We start from the raw sequence: 21095 nt of genomic DNA on the forward strand, positions 1-21095 counted from the left end.
AAAATGCCATTATGTGTATACAGGAACTCTCTCAATGATAATTTCATGAGAACAAGGTTGCATAAATAACACAGTCTTAACATGTAGTTACTCTCTGTATATAATAATATCCCAGTTCCAAAGAGGTCGAAACATATATTTTTGTGAATGTATTGAAAAACCTTGCATTCACGTTACTAGTGAACTAACAAGTAAATGACTGCAATGGCACAATTCACAGACCAGGTAGAAATGCCACTGCATCTCAGAAGGAGGTGCAGAAACAGAGCACACATTTTCATAACCTTGTTAAACAGTGACACATCTTTCTATGCAATTACCCTGACTTCAGTTCAAATCCAAAAGTAACGCAATCAGAATAATATAGCAAAATGTGTATACAACCATCCTGACAGCTGGCCAAGCCAGACTCATCTATTTGTCAAAAGACTAATCACCATTTCAGCATTTCACTGCTGCATGCCAAATTTACCTTTCATTTTTTACAGCAGTTGCTGACCAACAGTCAGCACTTATTTTCAAACATGACGATATTCTTTGAGAAGCGGTTTCAACTGCTATTTATATGCTTCATTAACTATTTTTGAAGGTTAACATAAGATATGGGTGGGAAGGAAAGGGAAAAAAAAATAGTATCACCACTACAAGTATTGGATTGCTTGTCCAAATTAGTCTTTAAAAAGGACATTATGAAAGTGGCGCTTTAGTCAAACAAAAGGTACCACAACCAATACAGAGCAGCTGGAGGTACCTCTATGGCAGGAGGTAAAATTAAATTATATAATGAGCATTATTCACAAGGCAGTATTCATCTCACCTTAAAGCAGGCATCTAAAGAAAGTCAAATGGATTGTGGCAAGTGTTCTCTATTGAATAGAAAGGCAGCCATGACTACCTGTCGTGGTTTAACCCCAGCCAGCAACTAAGCACCACGCAGCCGCTCACTCACTCACTCCCCCCCACCCAGTGGGATGGGGGAGAGAATCGGAAAAAAGTAAAACTCGTGGGTTGAGATAAAGACAGTTTAATAGGACAGAAAGGAAGAAAATAATAATAATAATAATAGTAATAATAATAATAGTAATAATAATAATAACAATAAAAGAATTAGAATATACAAAACAAGTGATGCACAATGCAATTGCTCACCACTCGCCGACCGATGCCCAGTTAGTTCCCGAGCAGCGATCTGCCCCTCCTGGCCAACTCCCCCCAGTTTATATACTGGGCATGATGTCATATGGTATGGAATATTCCTTTGGCCAGTTTGGGTCAGCTGTCCTGGCTGTGTCCCCTCCCAGCTTCTTGTGCCCTTCCAGCCTTCTTGCTGGCTGGGTATGATAAGCTGAAAAATCCTTGACTTAGTATAAACACTACTTAGCAACAACTAAAAATATCAGTGTGTTATCAACATTATTCTCATACTAAATCCAAAACACAGCACTATACCAGCTACTAGGAAGAAAATTAACTCTATGCCAGCTGAAACCAGGACACTACCTCAGATGTACATGCCTGCACTGTAGCCATCCCTTAAGGTGAAATGAATTCCTCTGTTTCAATCCAGCATTTGGCTTACTTTCTACATAGTAGAGCAATTCTACCGTCATTGCAGAGTATTGTTCCCCCATCACATTAGTAGAAACATACTACAAACCAAAAATCTACTAGGTTTTTACTAGCTTAATTAGCAACATTCAATTTTCCTGAAGTTCTCAAAACACTTCACAGAGGTGCTAACCATCATTACCCCCGTTTTACAACTGAGTAAAACTGAAAGTTAACATGAAAGTTAACATGACCTTGCCCATGATCTGCTACAGGTCAAAGGTTAAACTAAAACTAGAATCAAAACCCTAGGACACACTCTTCCACACCACATTTCATCCTACCTTAGAATTATCATCATCTACCATCAGTCCAACTCTGCTGCATATTATGCAACAAATTCATAGGTCTGAAGGTGACTGTGAAGATTAATAAGAAAAATAAAATATACAGTGAATAAGATGAAATATTTATTTTCTTTCAACAGCTTAAGACAAACACTATCCCCATTTATCACACAGTGCATCCACACAGCACATTGGAGCATGATGCAGTTGCCTGGCTGGCATTGGTTAAGCTAGCACCAGAACGAAACACACTACAGCAGTTTCAAAATGATGCTGAGCCCAAGTTATTAGCCTTGTGAAGGGACAAAACCTACTATCCTGAGCAGTGGGCCAGCCAAATACAGTTTATATATCTTGTAGTACTTGAGCTATCAACAGTGCAATGTGCTTCGTAGATTTATCAGCCCAGTCTAGGTGAGCTGGGGACGGTCTTCATGCTCTGCTGCCCCATGTAGACATATTCTAAATACTCTGTAAGAGCAGCTAACTAAAATATTACTGCAGATTGTCCTATAAAAAAGAAAAACAGTGTAGACAAGGATTCAATGTCTTTTTTTTTTTTTTTTTACATTTCTGAAACATATAAACAGCTTTAAACATTTACTATAGGGTAAGTTGGAGTATAAAAGCACACCTGTACACACATACACGCATACATACATGTACATCAACATATACACAGATACATGCTTCTATATAAATACAATACTCTTCTCCCGCTGATATGTTTACCTATATTCACTTTGTTGCTACTTCTTGTAAGTACATTAAACTACCAAAGCATGGTCTCTCCTTAATTGCTTATAAAAGAATCATTTCAGTAATATTTTTTCCAGAGTAGGTAGAAAACTAGTCCTCAACACCATGACGCACTAGAAGGAGGATGCCTTCCAACCTTGTATCTGTATTGCTATCCTGCCAAGAACAAGTCTTTACCGGTAGTCTGAAGCCCTGGCACACAAATGTGATTTTCTGCACTGATTAATGCTGATCTAGCTGCCTGCACCCAGAACACAAGTCAAAGGAGCGGGAATGCCAGCACAGTACTAGTATGTTTGAGACAACGATCTTGCCAAAACGCTACACATTTAGCACTCTGGAACTGATGCAATGAGAATTGTTGTTAGAAGACTTGGGTAATGTCAGGATAGAAACAAAACATAATAAATTTTCACCATTATTTTCTTCCTTTAATATAGATTTCAGCTCTTTTGAAATAATGTATATTTCTGTATTCCTTTGCTAATGTGGCCCATCTATTGTAAACTTTGATATTACACAGAATTACATTTGTGGATATCAAGAACATTTCAGTTTTGTTAAACAGAAATTGTTCTTAGCAATGAAATTATGTCACTGGAAAACAAATATATGCATTATCAGTACAGAAAACCTCTAGCTAAACCTCGATACTGTAATGTCTCATAAATATTAGATAACTGATGAAAAAACTTTTAACATGTAAAGTCTGATCACATGAACATAGCTGTGCACTACCAAACCAGGATTACAGTTTTGGATATTTCAGTTAACAATAAGACAAGGAAGACCCCCATATACAACGATCAAAAAAGAAATTAACAAACAGTCAAAAATTAAGGATATACTTGTATAATAGTGGAAACAACACTAAGTATATGGGTTTCATTTTCCTCAGCTCAAAGTTAAACAGCAACTTTTAAAACTCTTTTAATCAAGGGGTGCAAGGACATTCTGTCTTTAACTGCTTCTTCTGCCTTGACATTTCAAGTTACCCAAATCAAAAGTCATTAAAGACCACCACATAATTCATTTTGATAAAATGAAAAACAAAACAAGTGAGTAGTTTTAAAGGAAAATTGTTTGTTATGATGCTTTATAATATCATTCAGCCAAAACTGCATGCAACTTTTTCTTCTCTCATTCATACCCTCTTCTGAGTGGCTACAAGACTAACATGCTGTCCCGTCTCCTGTCTTGTACTGTCTTTTTTCCGACTGCACCTTGGCTTGCCACATACTGGATGCTTCTTGTTCAGGTTTTCTCTTTTTTTTCCCTGTCACTTGAGGTACGAGGAGTGAGGCAGCAGAACTGCCTTTATAATGCCATGAGAGACAGGTTTAGAGGGAAGCTGACAGGTCTAGATCTTATAGTATGTGTTTAGATACTTCAGCAACATGTGGCAACACAAAATCTTTAAGACACATGGACAGCCAAGGCCAAAGTTACAATGCTGATGAGCCCTAAAACATTCAAAGCAGAACACTGCAAGCAACAGGAATCCAATGTTAAATATGATCAGTACAATAAACGGTTTATTATTCATTGAAGAGAAAAAAAATCAAATTCATAAACCACATTTGTTGTGGCACTTGCTTCTAAAACTCTCTACTTCTGAAAGTCTGTAATCTGTCAAACAATTTTACAATAATCATGTACGATGTGATCAGAACGAGACACCTTTTCAGCCTCCTATTGATCATGGCTCACTTCAAAGCAATTTTCTGACTTACAGACTGTGGTTCATACAAAACCCTCTTGCATTTGCCTGGAAAAACATATGAATATGTTGAACATATGAATAGATTGTAGGAGTTGCCAAAACAGATGCAAACCTACGTCTGTTGAGTCTGGTTTCTCATCTCTAGCAATCATTTGTTTTATCGGGAGGTGAACACCTTCTTCAAGGCTTGGGTGTCCATGATTTGGCAAGGGGGCTGAGAGTTTCACAGAAGCCCATGAGAATTAGCCTCAGTGACATTACGGACACAGCCAGCTCTCTCTGGGAGACTATGAAAGGCATGCAGAAGAAGGAAGAAACGGTAAGACGTCCGAAGATTGTGGCCTAGCCCTTCATACATTTCTGCTTACAGCCAGAGATACATCAATAATTTCTGTGACACATAAATAAACAGAAGTTTGACACACTGATTTACTAAAGCAGAAATGGCAATAATAAAACCTTCAAAACTCCATAAAGGCCTTTAATGTGTCTGAAGAGATTTCCATTACTGTAGTAAGTGTTAAGCATTTCCTTTGCTGTTAACAGTTTTTATGGCAAAGCTTTGAAGAATGTCCCACAGGTTATCAGTAAAGGCTCTTTTTGTTGCGTATAAAATAAGAACAAACTAAACAACCCAGAAAACTACTTTCAAGTTGTGGCCCAGGACTAAAGTTGGAATCACGACAGGACAGATCTGTTGCTGGTCTCATCTGGCACAGTCCCAATGGAAGGAAGCCATATCAATTGACACCAGCTGAGAATATAGTTCGATGCATCCCCTTATTCACTCACTTCAGTCCGTATTTTTCTTTTTTTTCCCTTTTATGTTCTAGTCACCAACACCATTCTGGCCAGTCACTAATAGTCCTTAAAGGCTAATCTTCCTGTTAGCTTGCATTTAAAAATTAATCTCAGATGCAGGAAATTAAAGCCTTCCTCTCAAACATAAAGCAGATTCCAACCAAAAACTAAAGAATTCACGCTTCAAACCACTCTCCAAGCATGTCTTTCTCTACTGCTAACATTTGGAGATGTTTGAAAGGGAGCTAATGAAGACAGGTTTATACGACTGGTTATAATTTTACCTTCCCAACTGCACATTTCACATTTGTCTCAGTGAATTATCTGGTAAAATATTTCATGATAATGAATTCTTTAAAAGGCTTTGCAACCAGTGAAATATTTTGAGCTAAAGTTTCAAAACCAGTCAGTAAAGTGAGCTTGCATAAAAATGCACAAATGGCTAATTGCTCAAAAAAAGTTAAAACATTTAAGCACATATAAACATCAAATGTTGTAATGCTTCAAACCGCTAAATGATTGAATATATGAGGACAAAACAGAGGGGGACAGGTAGAAGAGGAACTGGGTAAGAATCAGGGAAAAACTATATAAGTAGCCCATTTTACAAGCCGTGTGAACAACTCCAAAGATCTTCCAGTGTTCACTGCCTGATCTTTCTTGCTGGGGCATTAAGAAGATTTTAACCAAACTAAGCTTTTCAGAGAATTAAACTAATTGAGATCAACAAGTCTTCCAGATGAAGTGGCATTGCAGCATTACTATGGACCACTGTGAGGAGAAAAACCTACTTGATGAAGCTGTCAGACCTCACCAGTCCTCTTCCCACCTGCCTACTACCTGCAGCGGGTCAAGAGAAGCAGGAAGCTGCCCTTCAGTGTCGTTCTCTTCTCTCCATGCCTACGAACTGCAAAATATAAGGACGACTCTCCTAGGCTTCACTAAATTAATTTTCCAAAGAGTTTTTCCCTAGCTTTAACAGGCAATGGAGTGGGTATTGACTGAATAGGCTCAAACCCTTGACTTTCAAAGAAAAACGGAAGACCTGTGATGAGATTATTTTATAAAGACATCCACCCCTGCAAGAGGTCTACCATATTTACTGTGGCTGAAGGACACAGTATAAACTCGCATCGTTGATATCTTCAGAATTACTGGTAGATGAGTTACTGTTTATTTGCAGCATGGTAATACAGATTAGTGTCTCAGTGTGCTGAACATGAATTACATTCACTATAATTTAAAAAAAAAGTGAAAAAGAAGCAACTGTACCAATCTACTTTTGTTAAATTTTTGCAAAAGTTAACAAATTATTCTAACAAAAAACAAGTTTATCATTGCTCTGATTATGGACCATCAAGCCATTCTTAACTGGCCTACTCACCTGTTACGGAAAAAATATTTTGCCATAGCTGTTGTCCTGAAATGCATCTGCCTATCAAATGTGTTCATTGTGTCACAGGTAGTTATAAAAGCAGGAATATAACACAAGAACTACCCAATTCTACTGTTATGTCACTGATGCTGTATGTCACTAAGCAGCAGACACTTCGGCAAGGATTAAATTTAGGAAAGTTATACCTTCCTACTCATAAAGGAATACTGGCAAGAATGATAAATGCTTGTAAGTGATTTTACAATTAGGATATATTTTCATGCACTATGTATACATTTAGGAGGAAGTAATTACTGTAATAATGTGTGGGGGTTACAATATTGTAAAAGTGAATTTATCCACAGGTTTTGTATTAATGTTTCTTGTGGCAGCCTGACTAAGGGGAGCATTTTTCTCTATAATCATTTTTTGTGCACAAAGAAAATATTTGAATGCTGAAATTTAATAAATTCATAGTTTTTAAATTCAGGTACTTGATTTTCTCTTGGCCTAGCTCCCTAAGGAAAAAAAGCACATTCAACAGAGTTATCTGTCTGTCATTCCCTGACATGAATTTTGAACTTACTAGGCAGTTCTAAGCAAACTTTACTAAGGGGGAAAGGTCTAAAAAACTCTTAAAACTCTTACAGTTTTCTTTAAAATTGGAAACTGGAGAGAGAAGTGTTATTAATATTTCAACCAGGAAAAGTCAATAAGGCCATTCTTAATTAGACATCAAGAATTCTCATAAAAGAGAGACATCAGAAACCAGGCTCTCAAAATTCCTCTTTTCTATTACATTTCACTCAGTGGTCTTCTCTGTGACTTTCTGAAGTTCTTTTTGGTTTGTTTTGTTTTGCTTTAGAATACAACTGAATATACCAAATGCTTAGATGTTTATCTAGCCATATATAGGGTTTGAAAAATCTGTTGCAAGTAGGATGTTTTCCTGAGCAACTGCTATCAGCTTCTGCCAAATGTAAAAAATACATTTCTAGTCCTTCTGGTTTTAATGAAAATCTTCCAATGCTCTCTGAGCAGCTAGAAAGGAAACTGAGGGAGAAGACTCGTACACAAATACCGGTCTGACCAACCGCTTTTGAAGAAACCAAATGCACACAAAAAGCACAGAAGGAAGAAAGCTCTCTTTCTTTTCACTAACTATTGAAAAATGGTTTCTGATACATCTAGGAACACTTAAAGGTGGAGAATTCAGCCACAGTTACCCAGTTAAATCCAGTATCTCCTCTGTTCTTAGCAACCGAGTGCTATTCTATTATCAGAGTATTTCTTATGAATAATATGATCTCAAAATTAGTTTTAATTAAATAGAATTAGTTCTCTGATTACTAGGTAGTCTTTAAAATACTTCTGAATGCACAGGTGAGATTGGCTAGTGACCTCTGTGGTGACTGTAAGTGAAATAACTCAAGTTTTTCAATGTCCGTGTTTGTACAATGTCTTGGTCACGTGAAACATGATACAAGCACTAGGTATTATGGCTGGTATTTGAGAGTTTTCTTGTCAGAAGAACATCTGTGAATGTAGCACTGACAATGGCACTCTTTGCAAAGGTGACATCCAATGGCTCTGAGAGGCTGTGCTATTCTTTCATCTTAATGGATGTTGAGGACACACTCTGCAAGAACTTGTGGGAAAGCAATTGCTACCTCAGACTGTTACAATCAGCACAGTGGGGAAATCTGCTTCAATTTCCATATGTGACGCTGGGCAAGTCCCTTACCCTCTCACCTGAATGAGGGTAAAAGTAATACCAGACTCTACCTCCAGGGAGAGTGTCAAGAGCAATATTTTAGATTGCACACACTAGGCAGCTACACAGCAGGGAACAACAGTACAACTACCCAGCAAGTTTACTGAAGGTATGCAGGAACAAATCTGCTGCTCTAAATCTGGCAGCTTTTGTAACTGTTATGTTAACAGCTACCTCCAAATACTTAATCCACCTCAAAATGTTACTACTGCTATCTAATAGGTAGTGTATCAGGTCCTTGTTTAAGAAAGAAAAATAAAAATCCCAGGTCTATGAGTGTCCGTACTTACGTCCTTCCTAGTCCTACACAGAAAGTTTCACATATCATTGCTGCTGGTTGAGACAGAACAGGGATAAATCATTCCAATTCTGTCATGCTTTTGCCAAGTGGACTCAGAACACACACCTCCCCCCGATTAAGGAAACCCTTTATTTTTACAATTTAATGTGGCATCATGAGAGTATATACATTCCTTCTGACTAGCAAAGAAAACTCAGAAATGTACTAAAGTTTGGGTGCCTCTGAGGAAGACAACTGCACACATATCAAGTAATACTGTCCTGTTACTTCTGATCTTCTTGGTCTAGATTGGGACCCAGTTCTAGTATCAGCACATCCTAATCCCAAGTTTTTTTCAGTGAAACAACATAATAATAAATTCACAGTAACTACAAGTAATTTCAGGTTTCCATTTGCCTTGAGGCTTCTTGATATACGCCATTTCAGGGACAGAAGGGATCAGAGAAAAAAAAGTAAATGTTGATAAAATAGCCCAAAGTAAGTGTCAGCCAAAACAGCACAAAGATCTGTGCAGTCCTTCCAAAGCTTTGCACAATGTTTTCCATGTCTTTCTCAACTGTACAAGAAAAAGTAAGAGATCTGGGGTTTTAACAAGTCTTTTTACCTAAACAGACTTAGTGCTCATAAACGGCAATGTTTCTCAGCGCACAGCTTTCCATTTCCTGTTTGGTGGGGGTTTTGGTTTTTGGTTGGTTGGGGTTTTTTTGATAACGAAAGTTACTTCAAAATATTTGTCTTGAGTGTTACCCTCATTAATGTTCTCATCCAGGGTACTAAAAAAGACATCACACACCACAGTAGAACCTTCCTAGAAGTTGATAGCTTTATTCCCACGCACATACATACAAAAAAAAAGAAAAAGAAAAATTTAAAAAGGGTGCTGAGAAAATCTAGGTGAGAATTTGTAATGAATTAACAACAAATCAGATAGCAGCCCATGTCCATCTCTAAGGCTTGGACATATCAACATTTGCATATATAAAAACATTGAAGGAAATGTGGAAGACAAGAATAATTACTTTAAAGGAGCAAATCATATAGAATTGTTTAAATTGAGGAAGGTCCTCAATTGATGAGTATAAATAAATCGTTCACACATTCAGTGAGACACATACTAACTGTTCATGTCTCCTCACAAGCTGCAACCTGTTCAAGGCTACTGAAATGTGAGGGGAAAAAAATCCCAACCACCCACACCTTTTTTGTCCAGCCAAATCATCCAAACACAAATAAATAAAGCTCAGCACTTTCATAAGACTTCATATCTTCAAAGTACCGAGCACACATTAGCTAATCAATGAATTCCCCTGTCTTGAATCCAGAGTGCATTAGAGGAACGGAGGCCAAATCGCGAAAGTTCAGGCAAGCCTGACCTCAAACATCTCACCAGCTTGCTGCCACGGGGGCTGGCTGCAACCCCAGCACGAGCTGGTCCAGCGCTCCTCTGCTTTATGGTGCACTGCCCCTTCCACAGCTGACTCCAGCCAGCTGTTACCTCCCAGCCAAGTTATAACTCATAGTGGGGTATCTAAAAGCCACCTTCAGCACCCCCTGCTTGAATCGTGCTCGCTGGGAAGCTCTGGTACAGAGGATTCGCCTTCCAGGTGCCCTTTCTGCTCTCAGCCAGGGCCAACTGAAGGCTCCTCAGCAAAACTGCAACCAGGCACCTCCGCGCTGAGGGGAAAGGTAGGCAGGAGTGAGCTTGGGGAGCGAAGGCTAGCAGTTCACTGCCTTGGCTGGGGCCATTTCAAAGCAGTTGTCACCTTTGGTCAGCCAACCCAACCAGCCTGGCCTCCACAGGCTCCAGGCAGGCGGGCTGGCCGGCCGCCGCCATCACGCCACGTCTGGCAGCCCTGTGCCGCAGCCAGGCCTGCCTGGGCGGGCCCAGCCAGCCTTACCGCTACCCTGGACACCAGCCGGGTTCAGGACCACACCGGGCACCCCAGCCGGTTTTCAAGGCTGCCTCAGGACACCGAAAGGTTGGTGGAGCCTCCAAGTTTTGGCCACTGAAGCGTGACATGGAGGCAGGGGCATCACCACAGGGAGAGGCAGCACCTTCCGCACAGCCGGCCCAAAATTCCCCGGGGAGGACGAGGTGAAGGGGCGCACGGACTCTCCCTGCCTCCCTCAGCGTTCATCCCCCTCCCTCTCAGGACGAGCCTCCCCCTCCTCAGCCGCCTTCATCGACGCCCAGCTCGCTCTCTCTCCCCGCCGCGCCTCCCGGAGCCGCCGCTTTCGGAGCCCGCGGGCTCGCCCCCACCGCCGGCCGAGGCGGGTCAGGGAAGCGGCGGCGCCCCGCCCGCGGCGCCCCGGCTGCCCCGCCGCCGCACACAAAGCGGCCGCCCGCCGCCACCGGCCTTCCTGCGAGCGACGCCCAAGTCCCCGCCTCCACCTGCAGCCTATGAGCGCGGAGGCGCCGCCCCGAGCGGCGGCCGGATCGGGATCGGGACGGGACCGGGGTCGCACCCGCCGCCGCGCACCGCCGAGGAGAGCGCCGCGCTCCCGTCCTGTCGCGTCCCGTCCCGCGGCCGGCCCCGCCGCGGCCGCCGCGCCCGCGGGGAAAGGAGGCGAGAGAGCGGTGGGTGCCCCGCCGCTGGGGGTATGCGTGGAGGCGCCGGGCGAGCGCCGCGCCGCGCCGCCGCTCCTGCCGGCCCTCCGCAAGGTGTCGCCGTCGGCAGCGGAACGGCGGGCCGCGGCGGCTCCCGCCGAGTGTCGATGTCCTGTTCCGCGGGGCCGGGCCGGGCCGCGGCGGAGAGGTGTGCGCGGGGAGCGCGGGCCCGGCCGGCGGCCCGCCCGCGGGCCCACCCCGGCAGCCCGCCCGGGGCAGCCCGGCGCGGCGCCGGCGTGCAAGCCCCGCTCGCCTAAGGGGAGGCGATCACTGCAGGGTGGTTGTTACTAATAATTTGCAAAGCCCAGAGTCGATGCGACTCCCTCCTCCAGCCACTTCCTTTATCCCCCCCCCCCCCTTTTTTTTTTTAAACTGCCCCGGGTGTTTCCGCGGGAGATCGCGGCCGCGGGTGTGTGTGTGGGGGGGGTGTCACCGCTCTCCGGAGCGGCGGCCCGGAGGCGACGTTTCCCCCGAGCTCGGGGGCCGGGGTGGCGCGGGGAGGGGGCGACACAAAGGGACAGCGGCCGCGGCGGGCTCCGCGGGCCGGCGCGGAGCGAGGGGCACAGCCCCCGGCCCCGGCCCCCCGCGGCAGACGGGCGGGCTCCCCGGGCCGGCCCCGGCGCTCTTGCACCGGGAGTGGGACCTCATTCTGCTCGCAGAGAATAAAGAGCGAATGGGGCTTTGGCGCCAAATGCCAGGCACCTCCCTGCTTGTATGGAAATCAGGGAGGTGGGGTTAAGCTGCTCTCGCTTTTCTCTTTTTTTTTTTTTCCTAATGCTCCCCTCCCCGGGTGTGTCAGATTTTTTTTTTTCCTTCTTTTTTTTTAATGCCTTTTTGGGGGTTAATAATATCCAGCAGCTTCAAAGCCAGCCAGTGACAGTCATCTGTCTGCAAGCAAAGGGTGAATGCGGAGGCTTGGGCCAGCCGCGGGGGCCGGGCGGGCTGGCGCTCAGTAAAGTGCAACATACAAGATCATCTGCTTTTTTTTTTTCTTTCTTTTTTTTTCTTTCCCCTTCCCCCCCGCCACTCCTCCCCCTTGCAACACCCACCACCATCACCAAGGAGGTAAGAAGAGGAAGCTGCAGGGTCTGGGCTGCAGGACAAAAACCCAATCAAATAAATACAATTCCACATCGCATTTGAGTTGCTAAACTAGGGAGGATGGGAAGGGAAAGGAAGCGCAGGGGCATTGCACTGCGTGAATGGGTTTTTCATTGAGCAGAAGAAAATCCTGGAGGATATTTTTGTTTTGTTTTGGAGCTGTCGCATTGAGATCGCCTGTGTTTTGTAGGTGCCTCTTTACTGCTTTGCATTTTAAACGGTTTAATGTATTTCACGAGTAGAAAAATGTACAATACTGGAAGTGATCAGGGGGCGGGGCAGGGGGAGAGCAGCTGAGCGGGGCTCGTTTCTTTGCATTTCATCATAAGGCTTTTAATGGATTTTTTTTTTTTTCCCCTTTTGGTCTCCGTTTCAGCGTCAGCTGTTGTGAACCCAGCAGAACGATTTCCCTTCGCATTACCTTAACCGAGCTGAAGGGAGACGCTGAATGTCTGTTTTGGACTTAAAGTATTTTTTTTTTTTTTAAATGTCTGATGCAACTGAGGTCTCGGAAGAGGAATGGGGCTGTGGTTGACTGGTCGTGGCTAGTGAGTGGGGGGTCCGGCCGAGGTAAGGGCAGCAGCGTGCATTTTCCGGAGGTGAGAGGGCTGGAGAGCTGGTGTGTTTGCAGGAGGCTTGATTGCATGAAGTGGCAAAATGCGCAAAGTTGTTGTCCTTGCAACCTCTCCGTTGCTCTTGTCTTAAACTGGAAAAAGGGGGAGAAAAACTTCCCGTACCTTCTTGGCAAATCAGGAGGCTTTGTTGGTGGCGCCGGGGTGGTTTTAATGCATTTTTGTGCGTGAGATTATTACATAAGGTTGATAATTTCTGTTGCTGCTGGATTTCCCCTCCTCCTTCCCCCCCCCCCCTTGTGTTTTGTGCGGATTTCTCTGGCTCGCTTTGAGTGAATGAACTGGCGATTTGCGAAGTTGCAAAGAGCCCCTCCGCCCCCTTTTTTGCATCCTTCTCTCTCCCCTTTGCACTGCTCCGCGGATGACAAAAGGAGTAAACTTCCTCTACTTTTGCTGGCATATTAAGAGGGCTTTCTGGAGAGATTACGGTATCAAAGCCTTGCATCTGTCTACAGTTACTCTGCTGTTTTGAGCGTTTGATGCAGTTTGGGGAGAGCAGGCGAGTGCTATGTGCAAAAGCACAGAGGTGCTTTGCATCCTTGCTGTACCTTGCCGGCTGGTTTTGTGTCCTCACGGAGCGCCGGAAAAGGCGGAAAGCTTTGCATGTGGGAGCACTACCTGATCGCTTTTCTTTGAATATCTTGAGTCGGGAGGAAAGGTGTGTGAGATGCATTTTTTTCTCAACTTGCAAAAGGCTCCCTCTTTCTTGCTATTGATGATGGGATTATTATTTTTTTTTTCCTTCGGTTAAGAGGAAAGGAGTCACATTCGCGTCTGTTTGTTTCTTCGTGTTTTAACTGTGGTTGTTTTTTTTATTTTTGGTTTAGTTTCAGGTCTTGGGAGAACCTCTCTTCTTCCCCTTGGTGGAGATACGCATAAAACCTGTCTCTCAAACTATTACCCGACCCAGGGATCAGCAAGAAGAGACCCGTAATGCCAGGAATGGTCAGTAAAAACCCAGATCTCGAGTTCGACTCTTTGCAGCCCTGTTTCTACCCGGACGAAGATGATTTTTATTTGTGCGGGCCGGACTCCGCTCCCCCCGGGGAGGACATCTGGAAAAAGTTTGAGCTGCTGCCCACCCCTCCCCTGTCTCCCAGCCGGGCCGGGCTCCAGGAGCAACCCCCGGGGGGGCCCCGGTGCCGTGGGGAGGGGCGGCCCTGGGGGGCTGCCGCCCCGCCGACCCCCTGGACTGGGCGTCCGAGCTGCTCCTGCTGCCCCCCGAGGCCGACCTGTGGGGCGGCTCGGACGGAGGGGACTTCTTCGAGACGGGCCTCGGCGTGACCAACAACCTCAACTCCATCATCATCCAGGACTGCATGTGGAGCGGCTTCTCCGCCCGCGAGAAGCTGGAGCGGGCGGTCAGCGAGAAGCTCCAGGGCAAGGCGCCCGCCGCCGCCGCCCCGCCGCCGCCCCCGGGGGCCGCCGCCGCGGGCAGCCCCGCCGCCGCCGCCGCCGCCAGCGGCCGCACGGAGCTGGGCGGCGCCGTGCCCGAGTGCGTGGACCCGGCCGTGGTCTTCCCCTTCCCCGTCAACAAGCGGGAGGCGGCGGCGAGCCGCGCCGGGCCGGTGGCGGTGGCAGCGGCGCGGCGGCGGCGGGCGGCGGCGCTCCGCGGGGCGGCCGCCCGCCGCGCCCCGCCGGGGACAGCCGGGCCAGCAGCAGCTCCGGGGACGACACCCTCAGCGACTCGGGTAAGCGCTCGCCGTACGCGGCCGCCGCGTCCCGGGGTGGAGGGGGGAGGTGGGGGGTGGCGGCGCTGCTTCCGGGCGCCGACGGCTCCGCGCCCCCCGCGGGCTGCCCGGGGGCCAGGCGGGGGCGGCTGCGCCCCGGTTCGGTCCCGGTCGGCGGCGGCGGGGCGGGGCGGGGCGCGGGGCGGCCGGCAGGCGGCAGCAGGCGCGGCGGCAGCGGCGGGGCCCCCGCGGCCGGGGCCCCACGGGGGCAGCAGAGCCGGGGGCAGCCGGCTCCCGGCCTCCTGTCCTGGCGGCAGCAGGCCCGGGGGAGCGGCGGGGCAGGGCCTCCTGGCCACCGGGCAGCCGGCCCGGCCCGTGGGGCTGCGTGGTGCTGGGGACCGCCCGGGGCTTCCTTACCTTCTCCTGCCCCCCGTGGCTGGCGTGCCCCATCCCCGCGGCCGTGCTGGGGGAGCTGGTGGGCTGAGCGGGCTGCCGCTGTCACCCTGGGGACGGGGTTCGTGGGGGGTGACCGTGTGTGCCCGTAGGCGTGATTTGGGAAGGCTGGAGCAGGCTAGTGACCCCTCAGAGCAGCGCTTGGGCTTGCACTGACAGAGCCTAAAATGCCCGGAAACACATCCTGTCCGCGCCTGCAGAGAAGTCCACTTGGGCTGAAATGTGGTTTCACGTGTGTAGATGAGCTGGTCCGTATGAGCATCGCCATAAACTTGGTGATCCGTCCCGGGTTTCAAAGCCTGCTGTCCCTTTAATGTCTGGTTTGACAGCTTTGGGTGAGGAAGCACTTCCAACAGCTGTCTTCTTGGCAGTGCACCAAGCGCCGGCTTAAAGGGTCCCCGGCTGGAGCAGCTTCACCTTCTGCCTCAGAACAAACCCAGCGATTGTTTCATTTTCCGGCTGCTTTTCTACCAAGCAAGGGCTGTGTTGTGGCACTGTGCATGCCTTTTGTACCGCAGCTCTACGATTCCATTCAAAATACATACATTCTGCCTAAAAACTCTTTTCTGCCACTGCAGTTATGTGGGTGGTAGCCCTGCTTTGATTGAAAATTAGAAGTGTTTTAAAAAAAAACTCATTAAACTTATTAAACTTTCAGAAATCACTGTTCTTCAGTCATTTCATGTATATTACATAGTTTTCCAGATCTATATCTAACTACAGATGGTGGGCACACCCTGTTTTTGCCATCATTTATTTCATTGCTGCTTTTACTGTACATATTTTGTCAATAAATACATCTGGATTGATACTTGTTCGGAGTATTTTCTGTGAGAATAACATCTATTTTATTTTCCATTTTCTGTTACCAAAAGATGATGAAGATGAGGAGGAAGAGGATGAAGAAGAAGAAATAGATGTTGTGACAGTAGAAAAAAGACGCTCCTCCTCCAACAAGGCTGTCACCACCCTTACTATTACAGTGCGTCCTAAAAATATCACTTTTCCATCAGTCAGGACACAGCAGAATGAACTCATTTTAAAGCGTTGCGCACCAATTCACCAGCAGCATAATTATGCCGCTCCTTCTCCATACATGGAGAGTGAAGATGCTCCGCCGCAGAAAAAGTTAAAAACCGAGGTGCCCCGTCCAGTAAAACCCACGATCCAACCAAAGTCTAAGAGTTCAAGTCCTCGAAACTCTGATTCAGAGGATAGTGAACGTCGACGCAACCACAATATCCTGGAGCGTCAACGGCGTAATGATCTACGGTCAAGTTTCCTCACATTAAGGGACCATGTTCCAGAACTGGTTAAAAATGAGAAAGCTGCAAAAGTTGTGATCTTGAAAAAAGCCACTGAATATGTCCATTCCCTTCAGGCAGAGGAGCAGAAGTTATTGCTAGAAAAGGAAAAATTGCAAGCCAGACAACAACAATTGCTAAAGAAAATAGAATACAAGCGGACTTGCTGAACTTTTTTTTGTTTTGGTTTTTTTTGGCTGACCAGGACAGTCGTTGCCACTTTGCACATTTTTGATTCTTTAAAAAAAATTGTGTTTTTTGACGTTAAGAATGTTGGTTTTGCTTTCAATCCAGTCCCTGAAGTAATCGACAAACTATATTATCCGGGTACGGAGCAAATGGATGTTCTTGCAAGGAGTTTATTGCAAGACTACCAAACAACAATGGACTGCCTTTGTTTTTCTTCTTAAGAACTGTAGATGGTGGGGATTTTTTTTTTTTTTTTAAATTGTTGTGAGCATTTGGAGCTGCTGATGACATCTAGTTGAGTTTTAAAACGTTCATTCCTAAGTTTTATGGTGCTTATGTTCTAACAGATGTTACTTTAGGGGTTGGCATTTGTACCCTTGTGGGAATTTTATGTAAATACCATCTACACATTTGCCTTTTGTACATGTCTTGGGTTATGAGAGGTGGCTTTTGCTACCAGTGTGAGACTGGAAGTTCATACCTAAGTACTGTAATACCTCAATGTTTGAGGAGCATGTTTTTGTATACAAATATATTGTTAATCTCTGTTATGTACTGTACTAATTCTTACATTGCCTGTATACTTTAGTATGATGCTGATACATAACTAAATTTGATACTTATATTTTCGTATGAAAATGAGTTGTGAAAGTTTTGAGTAGATATTACTTTATCACTTTTTTGAACTAAGAAACTTTTGTAAAGAAATTTACTATATATGCCTTTTCCTAGCCTGTTTCTTCCAGTTAATGTATTTGTTAATGTTTGGTGCATAGAACTGGGTAACTGCAAAGTTCTGTGTTTAATTTCTTCCAACGATGTACATTTAGTGCTGCGTCTTATAGCACTTTGAAATACCTCATGTTTATGAAAATAAATAGCAATTACATGATGTGCCATTTACTATTTTTCTTTTAAATGAAGTTCTTTTGAATAAAATCTTTAACTTCACAATGTTCATGAAATACAAACACATGGTCCCGTATCCTGGGCACTCAAACTCTCAAACTATAGGTGATGCTCTATGAAAAGTCAGCTTGGCAGGACATTTACGTTTCTGGTTAAAAAGTAATTATAGTAAGAACAATTTTCCTATTCTTTCATACTTCAGATGTCTCTTGTGATGTCAGGATCATCCCAGGGGATGAACGTACCACAGTTAGTGGAAAGACTCCTGTGTCTTGTGAAGACTTCTGGGATATCCACTGTACGCGGAGAATTGTGAGGGATCAGAAACACGGCTAGCATCCTTCTGCTAAGGGATTGGCCTCAGTGTGGTAGACAGGTGGAGAAGTAAATGATGGAGGCACACTTTGCTACAGCACAGAAAATGAAATATTTGTAGTAAACAAAGATCTTATTTGCCTGCTGTTCTTGGTTGCATTACAAAAGGCTTATCCTTAAAGTGGTCCATCATTGCATAGGAGAATTAATGTTCTTGTTTGTAGCTGAAGATGCTGTTTGTTACTACTTGTGCTAAGTTAGTAAAATTAAAACTCCCGGGGAAGATACAGTATAACATGATTGCGTAAATGCACGTAGTTGAAGATACAGTTCTGAGGTATGGAGAGCTATGATGTGTGCGTCAAATGGCACGTAGTCTGAACAACAGAACTTGGCAGGTGGTTGTCTTAAGAGGTGTGGTGGCATTTGGTGTGACAGGAACAAGACATGTAAGTCTGTGAAATATGTTTGGTCATTTTGGTAAGCTTGAGACCAAGGAGTTGTTTTATTTTCTAGTCTGTGCAGGTATTTCTGACATTGTCTTTCCCCATGCTGAACCTGAAAAATAATGTATGGATTAATGACCAAGTGGCCAGTAAGTTTAAGGATCAACTTGCAAGGAGCTAGTCTGGGATGTCTGCCTCTACTTCAGCCACAAAGGAAGTAACTTGCTTGGTGATGGAGATACAGAACATCTCATATTTGCCATGAAGTAACAGAAGTAAAAGCAGTGTGGGGACAAAATTGCCACAGTAATGGATGTACCGTATGTCCATGCCCTACAGTAGCTTGTTGGTGTACCCATAACCTGTGCATTCTTGGGCCCCAGCCAGCTTCTGTACCAAGAACATTGGGAATTCTACTTACTGATCTTCAGTGCAGTAAATCCAGATCCTCAACAGGCACAAATTGGTGTAACACCGTTTAGATTCAGTCAGGCCTACACAAGTTTATGCCATTCGAAGAATTGGCCTGAATAGACTTAATATCTTCTAAATCCAGACTTGAGGACCACAATCATTCCATAAATAGAATTCTTGTTTTCATTCCCTTGATGTGGACTTGATCATGTTTCTTCCACTTTCCCAGTACAGTGAAAAAACAGTAAAAGACAAAGCCTAAGCAGAGACAATTGATGTAGACAATTACAGGGTACATTTAATTTTACTAGGTACAACAAACAAACTATTTTCAAACCCCATTTTATTAGCAATTTTTGTTGAACTGCTGTTGTACTGTTTTCAAACAAGGTACAAGTCACATGAGTCTTCTTGAAGGAGAAGGAAAGCTTTTCAAACATCCATTGTATTGTCTTTCTAACCTGTGCCTGCTTGACTTCCAACAAAGGCTTCTTAACATGAGTTTACAGTTAGAATTAGTATTAACATTAAAAAAAAAGTTACAGCTGTATACTGGCCCAATACTTTCCTAGCAGATGCAAATCATATTCTGAAGAAAAATCACGGAATGATCTGTCACTGTCTCTTTACAGCCTAGGAACGTACTGTCTAAGGATTGAACATGCAAAATTGAACAGAGATTCCCCTTCCCTTCCCTTCCCTTCCCTTCCTTCCCTTCCCTTCCCTTCCCTTCCTTCCCTTCCCTTCCCTTCCCTTCCCTTCCCTTCCCTTCCCTTCCTTCCCTTCCCTTCCCTTCCCTTCCCTTCCCTTCCCTTCCCTTCCCTTCCCTCCCTTCCCTTCCCTTCCCTTCCCTTCCCTTCCCTTCCCTTCCCTTCTTCTTCCCTTCCCTTCTTCTTCCTTTCCCTTCCGACTCCTGGAGAACATCCGGTCCAAATCCTCCACTCAGACCAGGGCCAAATTCTAGGTCAGATCAGGTTGCTCAGGGTCATACGCAGCCAAGGTTTGGCTTCAAGGATGGAGATTGCACAGCCTCTTCAGACAATGCATTTCATTTTTTGACTACCATAACTGACACAAATTTTGCTGCTATCTGTTTGGAATTTTCCTTGTTGCAACCCCTGTCCATTGCCTCCTCTCTTTTTGTGTTTAACCTCCCAGAGAAGTCTGGCTCCACCTTCTCTGTAACCTCCCATTAGGTAGCTGAAGACAGCAATTACTTCTTTCTCTTCTTCAGACAACCCAGTTCTGTCTTGTATTGTTGTGGTATCCAAGCATTTAGAGTATAAGGGAAGTGTCAAATACTCAGATTTCTTTGGATACTCAACACAAACCCCAATTGAAAGCCTCTTTTTCAGTGTAGCAGTCTTGGCCTGATCCTTTTGAATTCAGTGATAAACGTCCAACTGATGTCAATGGAGATAGAATTGGGCCCCATACGGTTCAGAAATGCTCTCATATACTGTACTGTTTGCTGCTATATGCTGTACTACCAGTACTTTGGGTTTGTCTTTTTTTTCTTCTTCTTCTTTTAAATAACTTTCAGGAGTTAATAGTTTTGTTTTCGTATTGTTGCTGTAGGGAGCAAGTTGTCAAGGACAAATGTTTTTGTAAACAAAAATCTCAATTGTAGGATGTTATTAAGTTACAATTGTTAAATAGAAGATAGTGGGGTTTGATTCTTTTGTATTTACACGATAAAAAGAATTGAGAGGTGTAGGAAAGATAGCTTTTGAAAAGAAGAGGTCAACAATTCATTTAGTAATATTTTCTGAAGAATCAGTACCCAGAAGGGTACATAGAGAAGGACAGAGAGACATAGTAACAACAGTAACAAAAGATCCTTCTGCCTGTGTATCTAGAGTGAGGACTCCATAAGGACTGAGTCAAATAATGAATTGAGACACTATTCCTTTTTTTTAATATACATACCTACATTTGCATAACAAATGCACACATATCTGTCTGGAGAATCTGTTAGAAAATGTGGCAAGTACCTAATAACTGCTTATTAAAAAACAGGTATTGCTGATTCCTGAAGGGAAAACTGAATTAGATTGATCGCAATCTTATCTGATCTGCTAGAAAAATTCCCAAGTTCTTTTTCATACAAGACAGAATCTGCTGATGGAATCAGATGGTTTCCTCCCAAATCACATATCCCAGAGGATGGTCTCCTTCCACTTTTCTGTTTATTTTCTTAAAAATACCACTAAGAACACAAGGGACTTAAACACCAAAATGAAATGATTCCTCCATAAACCAGTATAAGTAAAACACCAGCGGGAGAGCTTAAAAAGGTGAAATGTGTTAATGATGTCATTACCACTAGGTCACCTGTTGCCATGAGTGCGAAGCAAAGAGCATTTCTTAAACCCCAAGCTGCTGTTATAGCAACTTATCACCAGGTCTTGGCAGGACTCCTTGAG

General features: G+C 44.7%; 1 protein-coding gene across 1 annotated transcript; it reads left to right on the top strand.

The window, feature by feature from the left end:
- Positions 1-11171: 11171 nt before the first annotated feature.
- MYCN (MYCN proto-oncogene, bHLH transcription factor) lies at positions 11172-17477 on the top strand. Its single transcript, XM_050894251.1, is given in 5 exon segments — positions 11172-11206; positions 13797-14090; positions 14144-14553; positions 14556-14660; positions 15968-17477. Coding segments are annotated over 4 exon segments (1302 nt in total). The 5' UTR covers positions 11172-11206; positions 13797-13902; the 3' UTR covers positions 16567-17477.
- The last annotated feature ends 3618 nt before the right edge of the window (positions 17478-21095 follow it).

The sequence above is a fragment of the Gymnogyps californianus genome, chromosome 3 (genome assembly GCF_018139145.2).
Source record: "Gymnogyps californianus isolate 813 chromosome 3, ASM1813914v2, whole genome shotgun sequence".
In the NCBI taxonomy this organism is placed as follows: Eukaryota; Metazoa; Chordata; class Aves; order Accipitriformes; family Cathartidae; genus Gymnogyps; species Gymnogyps californianus.